Genomic DNA, 17,316 nt, shown 5'->3' on the forward strand with positions numbered 1-17,316 from the left:
AGATGGGGTGCTTTTGAAGTCCTGAGACCAAGCCGGGGTTTCTGCATTTCCTACACTTCCTAGAAGTGTTGACGCTTCCCTGAATCGTCGTGGGAGCAGCGTGGAGGGTGTGGGAAAACATCCAGCAGGGGTTGACGCATGTGCGATGGAGCAGCAGGATGTGCCTCACACGCGGCATCCCTGAGACGCTTGGGCTGCTGGGAAGGAAGGTGAGAGGCCTCCCCGGCAGGGGCGCCCCAGGGTGTAGCGGGCAAGGCGGGTGGGGTGTGGTGCTCGCAGTCCAGGGCGTTTGGCACTGCCACCCGGACATGGAGTCCTGCAACGTGGAACTGATTTTTGACCACGTGGGACACTTCGGCAGGTAGGGAGGCAGTAGAGGACATGGATCCAGAGTGGGTGGCACGAGATCGGGTGCTGAGGTGTCTGTTTCTGTCGGTTGAGATGAGTTCCACAGCTCCTCAACCCCCTGTTTCCTCAATGCATACAGAGGTGTGGCCAACAACCCAAGACCTGGCTTGTCCTTTTGGCCACTGGCCACAGGAGGCGCTAGAGTCTGCTTGGACTTGGCAGGTGCAAGCAGTAGTTATGCCTCTTTCGGACAGCTGGGACTTGGGGTGATCTCTAGACCACCATCTGGAAAAAATAAACACAATTGGAAGGCACGGTCCCAGTTATAGAAAAACTGCCAGCCCAACCGTGTTCTTTTCCAGTGTCCAGGATGAATACCTAATATGCTCTCCTTCTGGGCCTGGCTTCTTGGTTGATGGTTAGCCTTTGTTTACATATAGATACCCAATGGACACACCCATCCCTTTATTTGATGCTCACTGTAAAAGACATGCTGGAATCCTTGTTTGAATGACTGGGAAATGGAAGGCAAAGACCTACAGCAGACTAACATAGGGATGAAGGATCAACTCTCACATATGAACCCCCATGGGCCTGAATGTTTTATTTACCACCTCCTCATCTGAAAGAACGGGCTAATAATGTACCTTGGGATGTTTACAAATAACTGTGGAAATCCATATTACGGTTTAGAAGTGGTCTGCTTATGTAGTCCTAGTTCTGGGAAGGTGACAGAAAACTCCAGGCCAGCCTGAGCTACATAAAGATACCATTTAAAAAAGGGGTGGAGGGCTAGAGAGATGGCTCAGGGGTTAAGAGCACTGGATGCTCTTCCAGAAGACCTAGGTTCGGTTCCCAGCACCCACACGGCAGCTCACAACTGTCTGTAACTCAGATCTCCAACATGAGCATGGTGGCATGGCGCAAGCGTACAGACACCCATACAGACACCCGTTCACATGAAACAAACCCGTTAAACAATAAAAAGGTTAAAAAGAAAAAGAAAAAAGACAATAAAAAGAGGTTACCCAGGTTCTTACAAGGCAGATGGTAATAATGTCTCATTTTCTCCTGGTGTTTAAAGAGCTGACTAAAACAACCACAGAAGTTAGTGTTTAGTTACTGTTTGAGGTTAGAAATCACCTAGAGGCCAGGCATGGTGGATGATACTTATAATCCCAGCCATGGGGAAACTGAGGCAGGAGACTGCTGAGTGCTTGAGGCCAACCTGGCTTTCACAACCAGTCCTAGGCCAGTCTGGACTCCAGAGGGTGACTGTTCGGAATGGAATCTGTAGCACTGGGCTACTCAGGGACCATGCAGAGTGGTGCCGCTGTCCTCAGCAAATCCCCCCATCCCAGCTGCTCCCATTGTCCTCACTGTCAGACACTGCTCCCCGGGAGGGGCCAATGCACTTGTAGAAGTGACTTGTAGTTGGCCACGGTGATGAATGTAAAAGTCTCCCCATCAGAAGCCCTGGCTTGCTCTGGCTCCCTGAGTCCCCATGATGGTGACCGGGGTGCAGTGGGTGCACCTGGGAAGCACTTGCAGGAGGGAAGGGCCAAATGCTTCCAACAGAAAGTGCTGCGGTCAGTGTGCCTGGTAGATGCCACGCCATGTTTTCTCCACTTGTTCTAGTTTGTCCTTTTGTTGTTTTTTGAGTTAACTTTATTGTATGCGTGAATATGCATGTGTTTGCATGTGCACACGCATGGGCGTGTGGAAGCCAGAGGCCAGCTGTTGGGTGTCTTCCCTGGTTGCTCTCCATTTTGTTATTTTAAAATTGTAATTAAATTTATTTATATGTATATGTGCATGTGTGTGTGCTCGAGTGTGTGCATGTATATGTGCATGTGTTCATATATGTGCGTGTGTTCATGTGTGTGCACATGTTTGTGTGCATGTGTATGTGCATATATGTGTTCGTGTGTGTGCATGTGTGTGTGCATGCATGTGTGTGCATGTGTATGTGCATGTGTTCATGTGTGTGCATGCCTGTGTGTGCATGTGTGTGTGCCTGTGTACACCAAGGCCAGAGTGGCTGTCATATTCCTTTGGAACTTGAGTTGATGGCGTCTGCTAGCTCTCTGATGTGGGCAGTGGGACAGAGAACTCTGGGTTTTTGTTGTTGTTGTTGTTGTTTGTTGTTGTTGGTTTTTTTTTTTGGCAGTAAGCGTTCTTACCTTGCTGAGCGATCGATCCAGCTCTTCCTTTGTACTTTTCAAGTTCAGGTCTCTCCTGGAATCTGGAGCTCACTTAGAGGCTGGGCATGGCCAGGAAAGCCTCAGAGATCCTCTGTTTACCTCACCACCACTGATAACATAGGCACTTGCTGGCTCCCCCGGCTTATCCAGTGGGAGCTGGGGATCTGAACCCAGGTCCTTGTGCCTGTGTAGCCCGTCTGGGAGGAACAGCCTGATTTGGCTTCCATATCTTGCTTGGGTCATAGTTGACTGAGGGCAGCCAAGAACTCAAGGTAGGAAGCCAGAGACAGGAACTGAGTTGGAGTAGAGCCGAGAGAGGGCTGCTGCTTACTTGCTTGCTCTTCCATGGCTTGCTTGGCCTGCTTTCTTGTGTGCTCCGCGGGACGTCCTGCCCAGGGGTGGCACTGCCTACAGAGAATGGGGCCCTCACACATCAGTCAAGTTGAGAAAACTCACCGTAGACCTGCCTACAGGCTGAAATGATGGCCTTTCCTCAGTCGAGATTTCATTTTTTCCAAATGACTCGCACTCAACGGTACCCTGCAGCTCTTTGAGTAAAAGCTTCACGCCACCGGATTCTGTGTCTGTGTTGCCTGTAACTTTAACCAATCCCCTGCAGACAACCAGCCAGTCTCTCGCTGTCTTGCAGTTAGAGGCCACCGGGCTACAGGGCATCCGAGTATTTTCCTGTCAAGGATTTGGCAGAATGAGCCAACCTGACTTCTGGTCACACGGAGAGCAGCTGGTTTTTATTACCTTCGAGGGTAAATGGTGACACTTGGTGCTCTAATTGCTTGTCAGAAAAGCAGAGATAGTCTCATGTTAGGTTTGGAAAAATAGTAAAAATGAAGTTTTCTTAAGTTAAATTGGCTTTCTGATGACTTACTGGCTGGGCAAACGTTGATTGCTCAATAAACTTGAACTAGCTTGCAAACGTGTATGTTGGAATGATTTAATGAAGTGTGGAACTAAAACTTAGCGACCGTACTTGAAAAAAATGCACACACACAGAGAGGGGGGGGGAGGCACCTGTAATTATCTCTGTATTTACCATCTATAAGCATGTAAGTGTATTAAGGTCAATCTGATGGAAACCCTTCATATAGTTTACCCGTGTCCTTTTCCCATCCGCAGGCCAGAAATAGTAATTAGCTCCCCCTTTTATATTACAGATTCCAGATAGTCCTGTATCTTATATGTGTCTACCAGAGCATCTCTTGTGGTATCCACTATCTGTCTTCTGTGCTCATATCAATTATCCCTGAGCATGCATGCAAGCCCCCAGGCACGGTGCGGAAGGCTGTTTTCCACAACGTCTCTGCTTGGAGGTTGGAGGACATATTGGCCCTGCGGTCTCCAGAACACAAAGACCACATCACGGTGGAGCTGCAGGATGGGGAGATCTGGGAGCTCACGAGATGTAGCAGGACTTGGAGGGAGAACACGTCACATTTGGGCTATGAGTACAGTGGTTATAGGCGTGACAGTCCTTGTTCCGATGGCTACGTCTACGATCAGAGCAAATGGAGGAATTCGGTGGTGAGAAATTTCAACCTGGTCTGTGATCAGAAATGGTATGCAACCATAATCCAGCCCTTGTTTATATTTGGCGTGCTGCTGGGAGCAATAACTTTTAGCTACCTTTCTGACAGGTAAAAAATGCAATATTTAGCCCTGGTACATGGTGTAGGCTTTGACTTTCTGCCTGGGTTTCCCGGAGGGCAGAGCATTATGTCCAAAGCCCCAGTTATTTTCATACTTCCTACCTAACGGGTACCTTCTTGCTGACCCATCACTTAGGCACGCAGAGTAGTAACACAGTGGTAAGATGACCGACTGGGCAGCCCACTGGGCTTTGATGCTGCCTGTGCTGCCGATTAGCTGTGCTTGCTGGGAAAACAGGCTCATCTGTTTTGGAACTCACTAGTTTATCAACTGATGCCCCACAAAAATCATTCATCCGGAAGCCTTGAAAAGAGTAATACAGAAGAAACCACTTGGGACATAAGAAGCCACTAGAAGGATAATGATTATTCCTATATTTTTTCTTTAAATAGACTTGATTTTTAAAGACAGGTGGCCTTAGGCCGTAATATCTATAAATATGAAAATCTGATTAGCTGGCTTGTCATACATAGTCTCTTATACACAATAGGAATTTATTTCTCATGCCTGAGACCTGGGTGCTCTGAGACAAGAGGGGTCAGTAGGACTCCTAGCTACCAAGAGCTGCTCTCTGATTCCAAGATGGTTATTGCTGAAGCCTCTGGAGATGAATATGATGTCCTTATCCAGAAGAAGGGATGGGGGTGGGGCCGGAGAATTCTCCTGTCCATCTTGAGCCCTGCTGTAAGGGTGGAATTCCATTCGAGAGGCGGGGGAGTCTTCACAGTGACGTGATCATCTTGGGCATTTTGAGGATTGTATTTCAACGTTCATTTTGGAGTGCAGACCATCACGCACATCACAGAGCAGCAGTGCTTTTTAAGTATTCGTGTCAAAAATCAATGCAGAGCTCTAAAATGGAGCACAGTTGATCTCGGAGTAGACGCAGACAACCCTTTTCAGTGCCTCTGCTCAAACACAGAGGATGAATGTGTTTTGTCTTCACAGCTGTGAGTTTTACAAGCATGTTTTGGGCACTGGGGGCTTGAGGACCACAAACTTGGATCAGAAACCCTTGCCTCTAGGAGACAGCTGTGAAATATGTCTGAAGAGAAACGGCTTTGTCGTGGCCAGTACGCATTGTATCGTTGTGAAAGCTCATAGGTGCTGCTTTCATCCGGTAGATGGGTGCATAAATGATTATCTGGGCAACATTTTTGTTGTTGTTGTTGTTGTTGAAATGTGCTCAGTGCTCTATGCCAAAACTCAACATGCTTCCAGCCCTAGCTAAATGTGCTGAAATACCTTTGCTCTGCACACTGAATGCTCAGAAACCTGTATTAGAGAACCAAAGATGCTAACTCAAAGCAACCTGACTTCCTTCCTTTGCGTCTCATGGATTCGAGGAAGGCTCGAACGTCAGGATTGAAGGCCGGAGAAAGGAAACGAATGACCAGATACAAAAGTCGGGCCAGCGCTGGTTTCGCTTGGGGAAAGGTGGGCGGCGTGGTGGCCTGAGGTGAGAAGTCAGTCGGAGTGAATGACGAAAGTCATGCAGGGTCTACAGAAGGCAGGGACAGTGGACAGGGAGAGAGGCACTGGGAAGCTGATTCGAGGGGCTGGAGAGGTGGCTCAGTGGTTAAGTGCACTGACTGTTCTGAAGGTCCTGAGTTCAAATCCCAGCAACCATGTGGTGGCTCACAACCATCCTTAATGAGATCTGACGTCCTCTTCTGATGTGTCTGAAGACAGCTACAGTGTACTTACTTATAATAAATAAATAAATCTTTAAAATTCTGTGGCTGCATGTGTGTGTGTGTGTGTGTGTGTGTGTGTGTGTGTGTGTGTGTATGCATGCTGAGTGTGTGATAAGGTTTAGAAGCCTGGATAGTGAGTGATGTTGCCAAACACTCCAGAAAATGCTAGGAAAGAAAGAAGCACATATCTGGATACTGTTAGGATTTCTCCACGGAAGAAATAGGCCAATGCAGCCAAATTAAAAGTAAAAAAAAGTCAGGTGGATTTGGAAACAGGCTCCCAGGTGAGTTCACCAGTCTTGGGATAAAACTGGAAGACGTGGAAGGCAGACTATGGCGTGGGAGCCTCTGTGTGTGTGTGGGGGGGGGGGGTATGTGTGACTTCAGGACACAGGGGTGGGACACTTGGCAGGAATGTCAGGAACTTGGGACTGGGCCTTTTGGGGGCCTTTTGTATTCGGAGGCTTTCCCAGTGGGTGGGGTTGGAGGAAGAGGGAGGAAGTAGAATTTGCTGGTCCATGTGGGGGAAGGGGACAAGCTGGGTGACTAGGGCTGGGAGACATGTAGACATGTAGACATGTAGAAGGGGTGTGTGTATGTGTGTGTGTGTGTGTGTGTGTGTGTGTGTGTGTGATGTCATCTACTTGTTACATCTGTGGAGGAAGTAAATGAAGGATGGCTGAAGACTTTGTGCAAGAGAAGCCATTGAGTGTTCAGTGTTTGGTGAGCTGTTCTGTAAAAACTTGGAAAGTGACCGAACAGTGGTGGTGGCGCACGCCTTTAATCCCAGCACTTGGGAGACAGAGGCAGGCAGATTTCTGAATTCAAGGCCAGCCTGGTCTACAGAGTGAGTTCCAGGACAGCCAGGGCTACACAGAGAAACCCTGTCTCAAAAAAAAAAAAAAAAAAAACCCTAAAAAACAAACAAACAACAGCAACAACAACAAAAAAAAAACAAACTTGGAAAGTTAGAATGTTGAGGGTGATGCAGACAATGGAGGCGGGGCTTGTAAAGTTTAAAGACTCTGTTGGAATTCACAACCAAGGAATCTCACATGGCCGAAAAGCACTTAAAGAAATGCTCAACATCCTTAGTCATCTGGGAAATGCAAATGGAAACAACCCCGAGATTCGACCTCAACACCAGTCAGAATGGCTAAGATCAAAATCTCAGGCAACAGCACATGTTGGTGAAGATGTGGAGAAAGGGGAACACTCCTCCATTGCTAGTGGGATTACAAGCTGGTACAACCACTCTGGAAACCAATCTGGAGGTTACTCAGAAAACTGGAAATAGATCTACCTGAAGACCCAATAATACCACTCTTGGGCATATACCAAAAAAAATGTCCCACCATGCCACAGGGGCACGTGTTCCACTATGTTCACATTGGCCTTGTTTGTGACAGCCAGAAACTGGAAACAACCCAGATGTCTCATGACAGAAGAATGGATTCAGAAAATGTGGTTCATTTACACAGTAGAATACTATTCAACTCTTAAGAAGGAGAACATAATGAGCTTTGTAGGCAAATGGAAGGAACTAGAAAATATCCTGAGTGAGGTAAGTCAGACCCAAAAGGACATGCATGGTATTTGCTCACTAATAAATGCATATTAGCCAAAAATGTACAGAATACTTAGGATACAATCCACAGAACTCAAGAAGGTTAATAAACAGAAGGGTTCAAGGGAGGATGCTTCAATCCCACTTGGGAGGGATAAGAAAGCAATCACAGGCCGGGCAGTGGTGGAGCACACTTTTAACCCCAGCACTTGGAGGCAGAGGCAGGCGGGTTTCTGAGTTCGAGGCCAGCCTGGTCTACAGAGAGAATTTCAGGACAGCCAGGGGCTACACAGAGAAACCCTGTCTCAAAAAAAAAAAAAATCAAAAAATCAAAAAAGAAAAAAGAAAAAAAGAAAGAAAAAGGAAGGAAGAAAGAAAGGAAGGAAGGAAGAAAAGAAAGAAAGAAACAAAGAAAGAAACAAAGAAATCACAGGAGGCAGAGGGAGGAAGGGACATGGGTGGGAGAGGGGAGGGGAAGAGGCAGGGGAAAGGAGACAGGATTAAGTATGGAGGGCAGGAAAGAAGCCCTGAGGGCCAGTAGAATAAGAGGAAACAGGCAACCTGGGAGGGTGGGAGGTGGGGGTACCCTCTAGAATGAACCAGAGACCTGGCAGGCAAGAGGCTCTCAGGACTCAAAGGGAGGGGCCTCAGATGAAATGCCCTACTGTGGGGAGAGGGAACTTGGTAGCATCTATGTCTATCTCCTCTTGGAGACGGGGTCGGAGAATGGGATGAGGAACTGTGGGAGGGCAGGCAATGACTGGACTATAAAAAAAAAAAATAAAGGTTGTGCTCACTTCGGCAGCACATATACTAAAATTGGAACGATACAGAGAAGATTAGCATGGCCCTTGCGCAAGGATGACACACAAATTTGTGAAGCCGTCCATATTTTTGCAAGGAGTAGAAGTGGAGAAATTAAGTAGGGAATTATGTGTGGAAATATCCCAGACAAGAGTAGACAGTGGTGCCTGATGTCAGGACAGAGTTCCACCTGCAATGTCTTGGAACATTCAGGTGGAACATTTTGATTTGGGGATATTTACTAAGGTCTATTTAACTTTTCCAGAAGGATCTCTGTCTATTACCAAGGCTAATCTGTCCCAAGACTTGTTATAAAGCCTTTCCAGAGACAGGACAGACAACAAAGCAGTTTTTAAAAGTCTCTTTGAAGGATATCCAAACTGAACTCTTATTAGTATTAATTTGCTGAAGATTGATAGAAAGGTCCCTTATTCTTTTTTTTTTTTGATTTTTTTTATTCGATATAATTTATTTACATTTCAAATGATTTCCCCTTTTCTAGCCCCCCACTCCCCGAAAGTCCCGTAAGCCCCCTTCTCTTCCCCTGTCCTCCCACCCACCCCTTCCCACTTCCCCGTTCTGGTTTTGCTGAATACTGTTTCACTGAGTCTTTCCAGAACCAGGGGCCACTCCTCCTTTCTTCTTGTACCTCATTTGATGTGTGGATTATGTTTTGGGTATTCCAGTTTTCTAGGTTAATAACCACTTATTAGTGAGTGCATACCATGATTCACCTTTTGAGTCTGGGTTACCTCACTTAGTATGATGTTCTCTAGCTCCATCCATTTGCCTAAGAATTTCATGAATTCATTGTTTCTAATGGCTGAATAGTACTCCATTGTGTAGATATACCACATTTTTGCATCCACTCTTCTGTTGAGGGATACCTGGGTTCTTTCCAGCATCTGGCAATTATAAATAGGGCTGCTATGAACATAGTAGAGCATGTATCCTTATTACATGGTGGGGAATCCTCTGGGTATATGCCCAGGAGTGGTCTAGCAGGATCTTCTGGAAGTGAGGTGCCCAGTTTTCGGAGGAACCGCCAGACTGATTTCCAGAGTGGTTGTACCAATTTGCAACCCCACCAGCAGTGGAGGAGTGTTCCTCTTTCTCCACACCCTCTCCAACACCTGCTGTCTCCTGAATTTTTTTTTTTTTGGATACTTTTTTTTTATTCGATATAATTTATTTACATTTCAAATGATTTCCCCTTTTCTAGCCCCCCCCCCCTCCCCGAAAGTCCCGTAAGCCCCCTTCTCTTCCCCTGTCCTCCCTCCCACCCCTTCCCAGTTCCCCGTTCTGGTTTTGCCAAATACTGTTTCACTGAGTCTTTCCAGAACCAGGGACCACTCCTGCTTTCTTCTTGTATCTCATTTGATGTGTGGATTATGTTTTGGGTATTCCAGTTTTCTAGGTTAATAACCACTTATTAGTGAGTGCATACCATGATTCACCTTTTGAGTCTGGGTTACCTCACTTAGTATGATGTTCTCTAGCTCCATCCATTTGCCTAAGAATTTCATGAATTCATTGTTTCTAATGGCTGAATAGTACTCCATTGTGTAGATATACCACATTTTTTGTATCCACTCTTCTGTTGAGGGATACCTGGGTTCTTTCCAGCATCTGGCAATTATAAATAGGGCTGCTATGAACATAGTAGAGCATGTATCCTTATTACATGGTGGGGAATCCTCTGGGTATATGCCCAGGAGTGGTATAGCAGGATCTTCTGGAAGTGAGGTGCCCAGTTTTCGGAGGAACCGCCAGACTGCTTTCCAGAGTGGTTGTACCAATTTGCAACCCCACCAGCAGTGGAGGAGTGTTCCTCTTTCTCCGCACCCTCTCCAACACCTGCTGTCTCCTGAATTTTTAATCTTAGCCATTCTGACTGGTGTAAGATGAAATCTTAGGGTTGTTTTGATTTGCATTTCCCTAATGATTAATGAAGTTGAGCATTTTTTTAAGATGCTTCTCCGCCATCCGAATTTCTTCAGGTGAGAATTCCTTGTTTAACTCTGTACCCCATTTTTTAATAGGGTTGTTCTATTTTCTGGAGTCTAACTTCTTGAGTTCTTTATATATATTGGATATTAGCCCTCTATCTGATGTAGGATTGGTGAAGATCTTTTCCCAATTTGTTGGTTGTCGATTTGTCCTCTTGATGGTGTCCTTTGCCTTACAGAAACTTTGTAATTTTATGAGGTCCCATTTGTCAATCCTTGCTCTTAGAGCATACGCTATTGGTGTTCTGTTCAGAAACTTTCTCCCTGTACCAATGTCCTCAAGGGTCTTCCCCAGTTTCTTTTCTATTAGCTTCAGAGTGTCTGGCTTTATGTGGAGGTCCTTGATCCATTTGGATTTGAGCTTAGTACAAGGAGACAAGGATGGATCAATTCGCATTCTTCTGCATGCTGACCTCCAGTTGAACCAGCACCATTTGTTGAAAAGGCTATCTTTTTTCCATTGGATGTTTTCAGCCTCTTTGTGGAGGATCAAGTGGCCATAGGTGTGTGGGTTCATTTCTGGGTCTTCAATCCTGTTCCATTGATCCTCCTGCCTGTCACTGTACCAATACCATGCAGTTTTTAACACTATTGCTCTGTAGTATTGCTTGAGGTCAGGGATACTGATTCCCCCAGATTTTCTTTTGTTGCTGAGAATAGTTTTAGCTATCCTGGGTTTTTGTTGTTCCAGATGAATTTGATAATTGCTCTTTCTAACTCTGTGAAGAATTGAGTTGAGATTTTGATGGGTATTGCATTGAATCTGTATATTGCTTTTGGCAAAATGGCCATTTTAACTATATTGATTCTACTGATCCATGAGCATGGGAGGCTTTCCCATTTTTTGAGGTCTTCTTCCATTTCCTTCTTCAGAGTCTTGAAGTTCTTGTCATAAAGATCTTTCACATGTTTGGTAAGAGTCACCCCAAGATACTTTATACTGTTTGTGGCTATTGTGAAGGGAGTCGTTTCCCTAATTTCTTTCTCAGCCTGCTTATCCTTTGAGTATAGGAAGGCCACTGATTTGCTTGAGTTGATTTTATAACCTGCCACTTTGCTGAAGTTGTTTATCAGCTGTAGGAGCTCTCTAGTGGAGTTTTTTGGGTCACTTAGGTAGACTATCATGTCGTCTGCAAATAATGATAGTTTGACTTCTTCCTTTCCAATTTGTATCCCTTTGACCTCCTTATGTTGTCGAATTGCCCGAGCTAGTACCTCAAGTAAAATATTGAAAAGATAAGGAGAAAGGGGGCAGCCTTGTCTGGTCCCTGATTTCAGTGGGATTGCTTCAAGTTTCTCTCCATTTAGTTTGATGCTGGCTACCGGTTTGCTGTATATTGCTTTTAATATGTTTAGGTATGGGCCTTGAATTCCTGTTCTCTCCAAGACTTTAAGCATGAAAGGATGCTGAATTTTGTCAAATGCTTTTTCAGCATCCAATGAAATGACCATGTGGTTTTGTTCTTTGAGTTTGTTTATGTAGTGGATTGTATTGATGGATTTCTGTATATTGAACCAACCCTGCATTCCCGGGATAAAGCCTACTTGATCATGGTGGATGATCGTTTTGATGTGTTCTTGGATTCGGTTGGCAAGAATTTTATTGAGTATTTTTGCATCGATGTTCATAAGGGAAATTGGTTTGAAGTTCTCTTTCTTTGTTGGATCTTTGTGTGGCTTTGGTATCAGCGTAATTGTGGCTTCGTAGAAGGAATTGGGTAGTGTTCCTTCTGTTTCTATTTTGTGGAATAGTTTGAAGAGTATTGGTGTTAACTCTTCTTTGAAGGTCTGGTAGAATTCTGCACTGAAACCATCTGGTCCTGTGCTTTTTTTTTTGGTTGGAAGACTTTCTATGACTCCTTCTGTTTCTTTAGGCATTATGGGACTGTTTAGATGGTCTAGTTGGTCCTGATTTAATTTTGGTATTTGGTATCTGTCAAGGAAATTGTCCATTTCCTCCAGATTCTCCAGTTGTGTTGAGTACAGTCTCTTGTAGTAGGATCTGATGATTTTTTGGATTTCCTCAGTTTCCGTTGTTATATCTCCCTTTTCATTTCTAAGTTTGTTAATTTGGATACTTTCTCTGTGCCCTTTGGTCAGTCTGGCTAAGGGTTTATCTATCTTGTTGATTTTCTCAAAGATCCAGCTCCTGAAAACCTCCCTTATTCTTTATGTTATTTTTTATTGGTAACTTTCATTTTGAACTTTGTTATTAAGTTCAAAGAAAGTGGGAATTTACTTGGGAAAACAAAAATATAAAACTCAAAAAAAAATAAAAAAAATAAAGGTAATTTAAAAAATAAAGACTACTCCCATGAAGAAGTAAGGAGTGGGCCCTGATCCTGGAAAGACTTGATCTAGCATTGTATGGGAGTACCAGGACAGAGAAAAAGGAGGGAGGTAACTGAAGAATGGGTGGAGAGAAGGCTTATGGGACATATGGGGAAGGGGGAACTGGGAAAGGGGAAAGTGATGGAATGTAAACAAAGAATTTAGAAAATTAAAAAAATGGTGGAAAAGAATAAAGACTTTGTTGGGCTGTTTGTTATTTTGAATTAAGATGCTGTGGTTCTGGTTATCTGGAGTGATTAGCAAGGCACCAGAACCACTAAAATGAAACCTTGGCATTGCTGGGAATCTTATGCTGGTCGGTTGGGACTAAGAGTTTAGCAGTGATTAAGAAGAGGCCAGTTTTGTTGAGGTGAAATCTTCTGGGAAGTGTTTCTTGAGAGCCAGTGCACAGAAGCTGTGTCCCAGAGATAGCCAAGGTTGTACCTCGTGCTGCAGCTGAACTTGGTACTGTGTAAGAGTCACCCGGGTGGTACTCGTTTGGAAGGCACGAAGGGGTCCTGGAGAGCAGCTTAGGTTTGGTACTCTGAGAGGCCATGGAAGGCCATTGGGAAGGTGCAGCATCAGTTGTAGTTGACAGCGCAGGACTGAAGGGGTCATGCACAGACACTGAGGCTTGGCACCGTGAAGGGAGCCTACGAGAGGCTATTGGTGAAAGTTCAGCCTGGCCCCAACAGGAGAGCCCAGCGTTTCAGAGATGCCAGTACCACGGGAAGACCACCAAAGGTCAGCAGGAGCCACAGAATGGAGACAGCCAAAGCCTAGAAGACAAACCGAGAGCAGAGAGAAGAGCCAGGGAAGTGACCCCAGCTCCTTGGCGGAGCCCAGAAGACTGAGAGTGAATCCCAGGCTATTGGACATTTGAGTCATTATGCTGCTCAAGTTCGGTTTCACTTTGACTTGATCGTGACGGTGCCCCAGTTCCTCCCACCGCTGAGAGACTTGGAATGTTAAAGCGCTTCAGATTTTAAAGAGACTGGGATTTTTAAAGACCGTGGGACCCTTTAAAAGCTTGGGAGAGTTTATATTGTGATGTTCATATTAATGTGAGATCTTAGGGATAAACAAGAAAGGAAGGGTTGTGGCCTAGCGTTGTGTTTGTGTGTCAAGCTGACAGGGCGTCAGTTGTGCTGCCTGGTTTTACGTCAACCTGGCACAAGCTAGAGTCATCTGAACGGAGAGAAGATGCCTCCATAAGACCCAGCTGAAGGGCGTTTTCTTAATTAGTGATTGAGGGGCGGGGCTCAGCCCATGGTGGGTGGAGCCACCCCTGGGCAGGTGGTGCTGGGTGCTATAAGAAAGCAGGCTGAGCAAGGCACAGGGAGCAAGCCAGTCAGCAGCACCCTCCAAGGCCTCTGCATCAGCGCCTGCCTCCAGGTTCCTTCCTTGTTTGAGTTCCTGTTCTGACTTCCTTTGGGGATAAACACTGAAGTGGTTCACATTGGCATAAGGTAAATAAACCCTTTCCTCCCCAACTTGCTGTTTAGTCATGGTGTTTCATCAAAGCAATAGCAATCCTAACCGTGACAAAGAACAGGGCCATGACAGTGTTTGTATTTGTATGTGTTTGTATTTGTATGTGTTTATATTTCCCTTCTGGTCCCGTGAAAATCTACTGGCTAGAATCCATCCATCCTATCTATCTCCTATCTCTATCTATCTCCTTAAAACAATTTGTCAAAGATCACTCACAGGGGGAAGTATAATTACAAATCATATGTATGTCAAGGAGTTTGTATCCAAGATATGCATAACTCTCTTTTGGGAGTGGTAGTGGTGAGAGAGGGGCTTTCTACATAGCTCTGCTATCCTGGAATTCATTGTGTAGACTAGGCTGGCTTTGAACTCAAAATGGTCTGCATGCTTCTGCCCCTCAATTAAAGGTATGTGCCACCACACTTGGGAAATATAGATAACTTTTAAAATTCAACATTAAAAAAAAAACAAGTAAATTAATTTAAAAGCACACAAGAGATTGATAGTTTTCTAATAACAAGTACAGATGGCCACTAGACACTTGGAAGGGTTTTCAACATCACGAATCATTAGAAAAAGGTAACTTGGGGTCATGGTGAGATAGTGGTTCGTACTCACTGGCTGGCTACAGGTAACCCGAAGGTACTGGTAAGGATGTGGAAAAACTGTGACTCTCAATGCTAGTGAGGTGGTAAAACCAGGGAAGCCATCTTGGATAACAGTCTGGAAAAAAAAAATCAAAGAGAGTGAATAAACCCAGGAGAGTTGAAAACAAGTTATCACAAAATCCTCATTTGTTCACAAATGCCCAGAGTGGCATTAAGAGAAGCCAAGTGTGTGTTTACTGAAAAAAAAAAATCCCAGAGGAATATTACTCAGGCATGAAAAAGGAGTCATGCTGTGACAGGTGAATCATGAGAACACGCCATGTAAAAGATGACAGACAACAGGCCATTCATTGTTTACTCCATTTATAGGAACTTTCCCAAACAGGCAAACGAGAGAGAAAATGGATTGGTCGTTTCCAGAAGCGAGAAGGACAGGAAGTGGGGAATAATGTCTCTAAGGCTGTTTTTCTAGAGAGCTGATGTATGGGTCTCAGAATAAGACAGAAACTGTGGTTACACAACCCCATGCATCTACTAAAAGTCTCCACAGTGTGTAGCTAGCCCGGTTTTGATGTAAGGTGTTTGAATCCTATGAAAATGGCAGGAATGCTGTTTGATTTTGTTTTCCCCAGAAAAGCCCCTCCCTCAATCATGACACTGCTCAGGAGTCAAAGGCAGCAAGATGTCAGTTTGGTTTTGAAAGGTTCATTTATTTTTACTTTAAGCGTGTGTTTTGCCCGCATGAATTCGTATACACCACATGCATGTCTGGTGCCCACCGAGGCCAGAAGAGGGCGCCAGGTCCCCTGGAACAGGGGTTACAGACAGTGGTGAGCCACCATGCGCATTCTGGGAAACGAATCCTGTCTCTGCAAGAGCAGCCCGGGCTCTTAACCAGGGAGCCATCTCTCAGGCCCCAGGGATCAATTTTTAAAGTGGGGAGGGTCACAGGGGCTGCCACCACCTTGACTGGTGGAATTGCTGCAAGCAGAGAAAATAAGCAAACAGAGGAGAGGGCTAGGACGGGGCATCCGCCTTCTCTGCCCCTCAGGCCTGGGGTCCAGCGCTCCGGGGGCATATTAGCAGCTCAGCTAGAGGCCCCCACACTGAAGGGCAGGTCTCCTGGAGATGTGTGTTAACTCATGGTTTGTTTAACATACAGGGATATCTGGAATCAAATGCGTAATGTTGATATCGTTTGTCGCTTATGACCTGGACAGGCCACTTAAACCGTGGCAGCCACCCCAGAGTTCCCCACTGTCGTCCTCCCGTTTTCAGATTCGGCAGGCGAGTGGCCCTGTGGTGCACGAGCATCGGTGTGTTCTTCTTTGGAATAGCATCCATCTTTATATTTGACTATTTCAGCTTCCTGGCCGCACGCTTTTTCCTCGTGATGGTGAGTTGGACATATTGCCTGTTAAATTTCACTCCTTCAGCTTAGTTTTGGTTTGGTTTTTGCCCGTTTAGAACCTTCCGAAAGAGACCACGGGCTGACCAACCTTTGTCCACCGCAGAAGACTTTCTGTGGCTATCAGTACCTGTGTTTAATGAAGTGAAATTAAAGCGAAAAGATTGCTGCTTACTGATCTTTTGTTTGATTCTGCCTGGTGCACGGCCTGTATCCTGTAGTTAGGAAAGCATTCTTGTATTCCCGAGTGAGTGATTTTATCAGTCCGGTCGGAACCTGTGCACACACCCGGCAGGTAAAGGGTAGTGTTAAAGTCATTTTATAACGCCTTTGCAGCATGACAAGGAGACAGAAAGCCTGTGCGGGTTGCGGAGTGGAGGGGAGAGCCTTGGACAGGAGTGGGTGTGACTACCAGATTTGCTCCATCTGAGCACAGGTTAGCCCCTTTGAACCAGTTTATAGTCTACAAACTGGAGACAACCACACCTGCCTGGACAGCCGGTGGATTTCACGGGATGGTGTGCCTGCTCCCACAGTGACAGAAGCTCGCACAGTGCAACATCGATGAAAGCAATACCTGCACACCTCTTCCCACATTTATTTTTATTTTATGTCTGTCGTGTTTGTCTATGGGAGTCTGTGTGCCACGTGTGTGCAATACCCACAGAGTCCAGAAGAGGTCAGGAGAGCCCCATCACACTGGAGTTGAGTGCGGTGTAGACACTGGGAGTCAAACCTGAGTCCTCTGTAAAATATTCCAGTGCTCTCAACTGCTAAGCCATCTCTCCAGCGCCTAGGTCCTATCTTAATGGATGTGGTGTTGCCTATCACCATAGATCTTATCTGTATCTACTTAGTAGTGATGCCAATCACTTTTGTGAAGTACCTACTTAAATCATTTGTCCATTTCTGAACTGAATTGAGTTTTCTTTCTGTTTTGTTTTGTTTTGCTTTAGGAGTTCTCTGTATAATCCTTTGCAAAAAGATGTGATTCCCATACATCTACTCTAATTCTAAAGGGGGTCTTTATATTCTATTGCTGGAATGGTTGATCAAATCCAATCTGTTCATTTTTTTGCTATTGTTGCCTGTTAAAATAAGGTTTTATCCGAGTCTCTCTTTTTTCCATTAATCTCCATAAAGTCGTGACCCTAATTGGCAAGTCAGATATAACAATGGCA

General features: G+C 45.3%; 1 protein-coding gene and 1 non-coding gene across 2 annotated transcripts in view; both read left to right on the forward strand.

Annotated features, from left to right (window-relative positions):
- Window positions 1-308: 308 nt before the first annotated feature.
- The window catches only part of Slc22a16 (solute carrier family 22 member 16), a 36,790-nt gene continuing 19,782 nt past the window's right edge, over window positions 309-17,316 (forward strand). Inside the window, exons 1-3 of the mRNA XM_052163093.1 lie at window positions 309-361; window positions 3,725-4,204; window positions 16,006-16,123. Coding sequence (XP_052019053.1) covers window positions 309-361; window positions 3,725-4,204; window positions 16,006-16,123 — 651 coding nt within the window. The remainder of the gene's footprint in view (window positions 362-3,724; window positions 4,205-16,005; window positions 16,124-17,316) is intronic.
- On the forward strand, window positions 8,271-8,377 carry LOC127670307 (U6 spliceosomal RNA). The gene has a single exon (XR_007974521.1). It is a non-coding gene; the product is annotated as a U6 spliceosomal RNA (small nuclear RNA).

The sequence above is a fragment of the Apodemus sylvaticus genome, chromosome 19 (assembly GCF_947179515.1).
Source record: "Apodemus sylvaticus chromosome 19, mApoSyl1.1, whole genome shotgun sequence".
NCBI lineage: Eukaryota > Metazoa > Chordata > Mammalia > Rodentia > Muridae > Apodemus > Apodemus sylvaticus.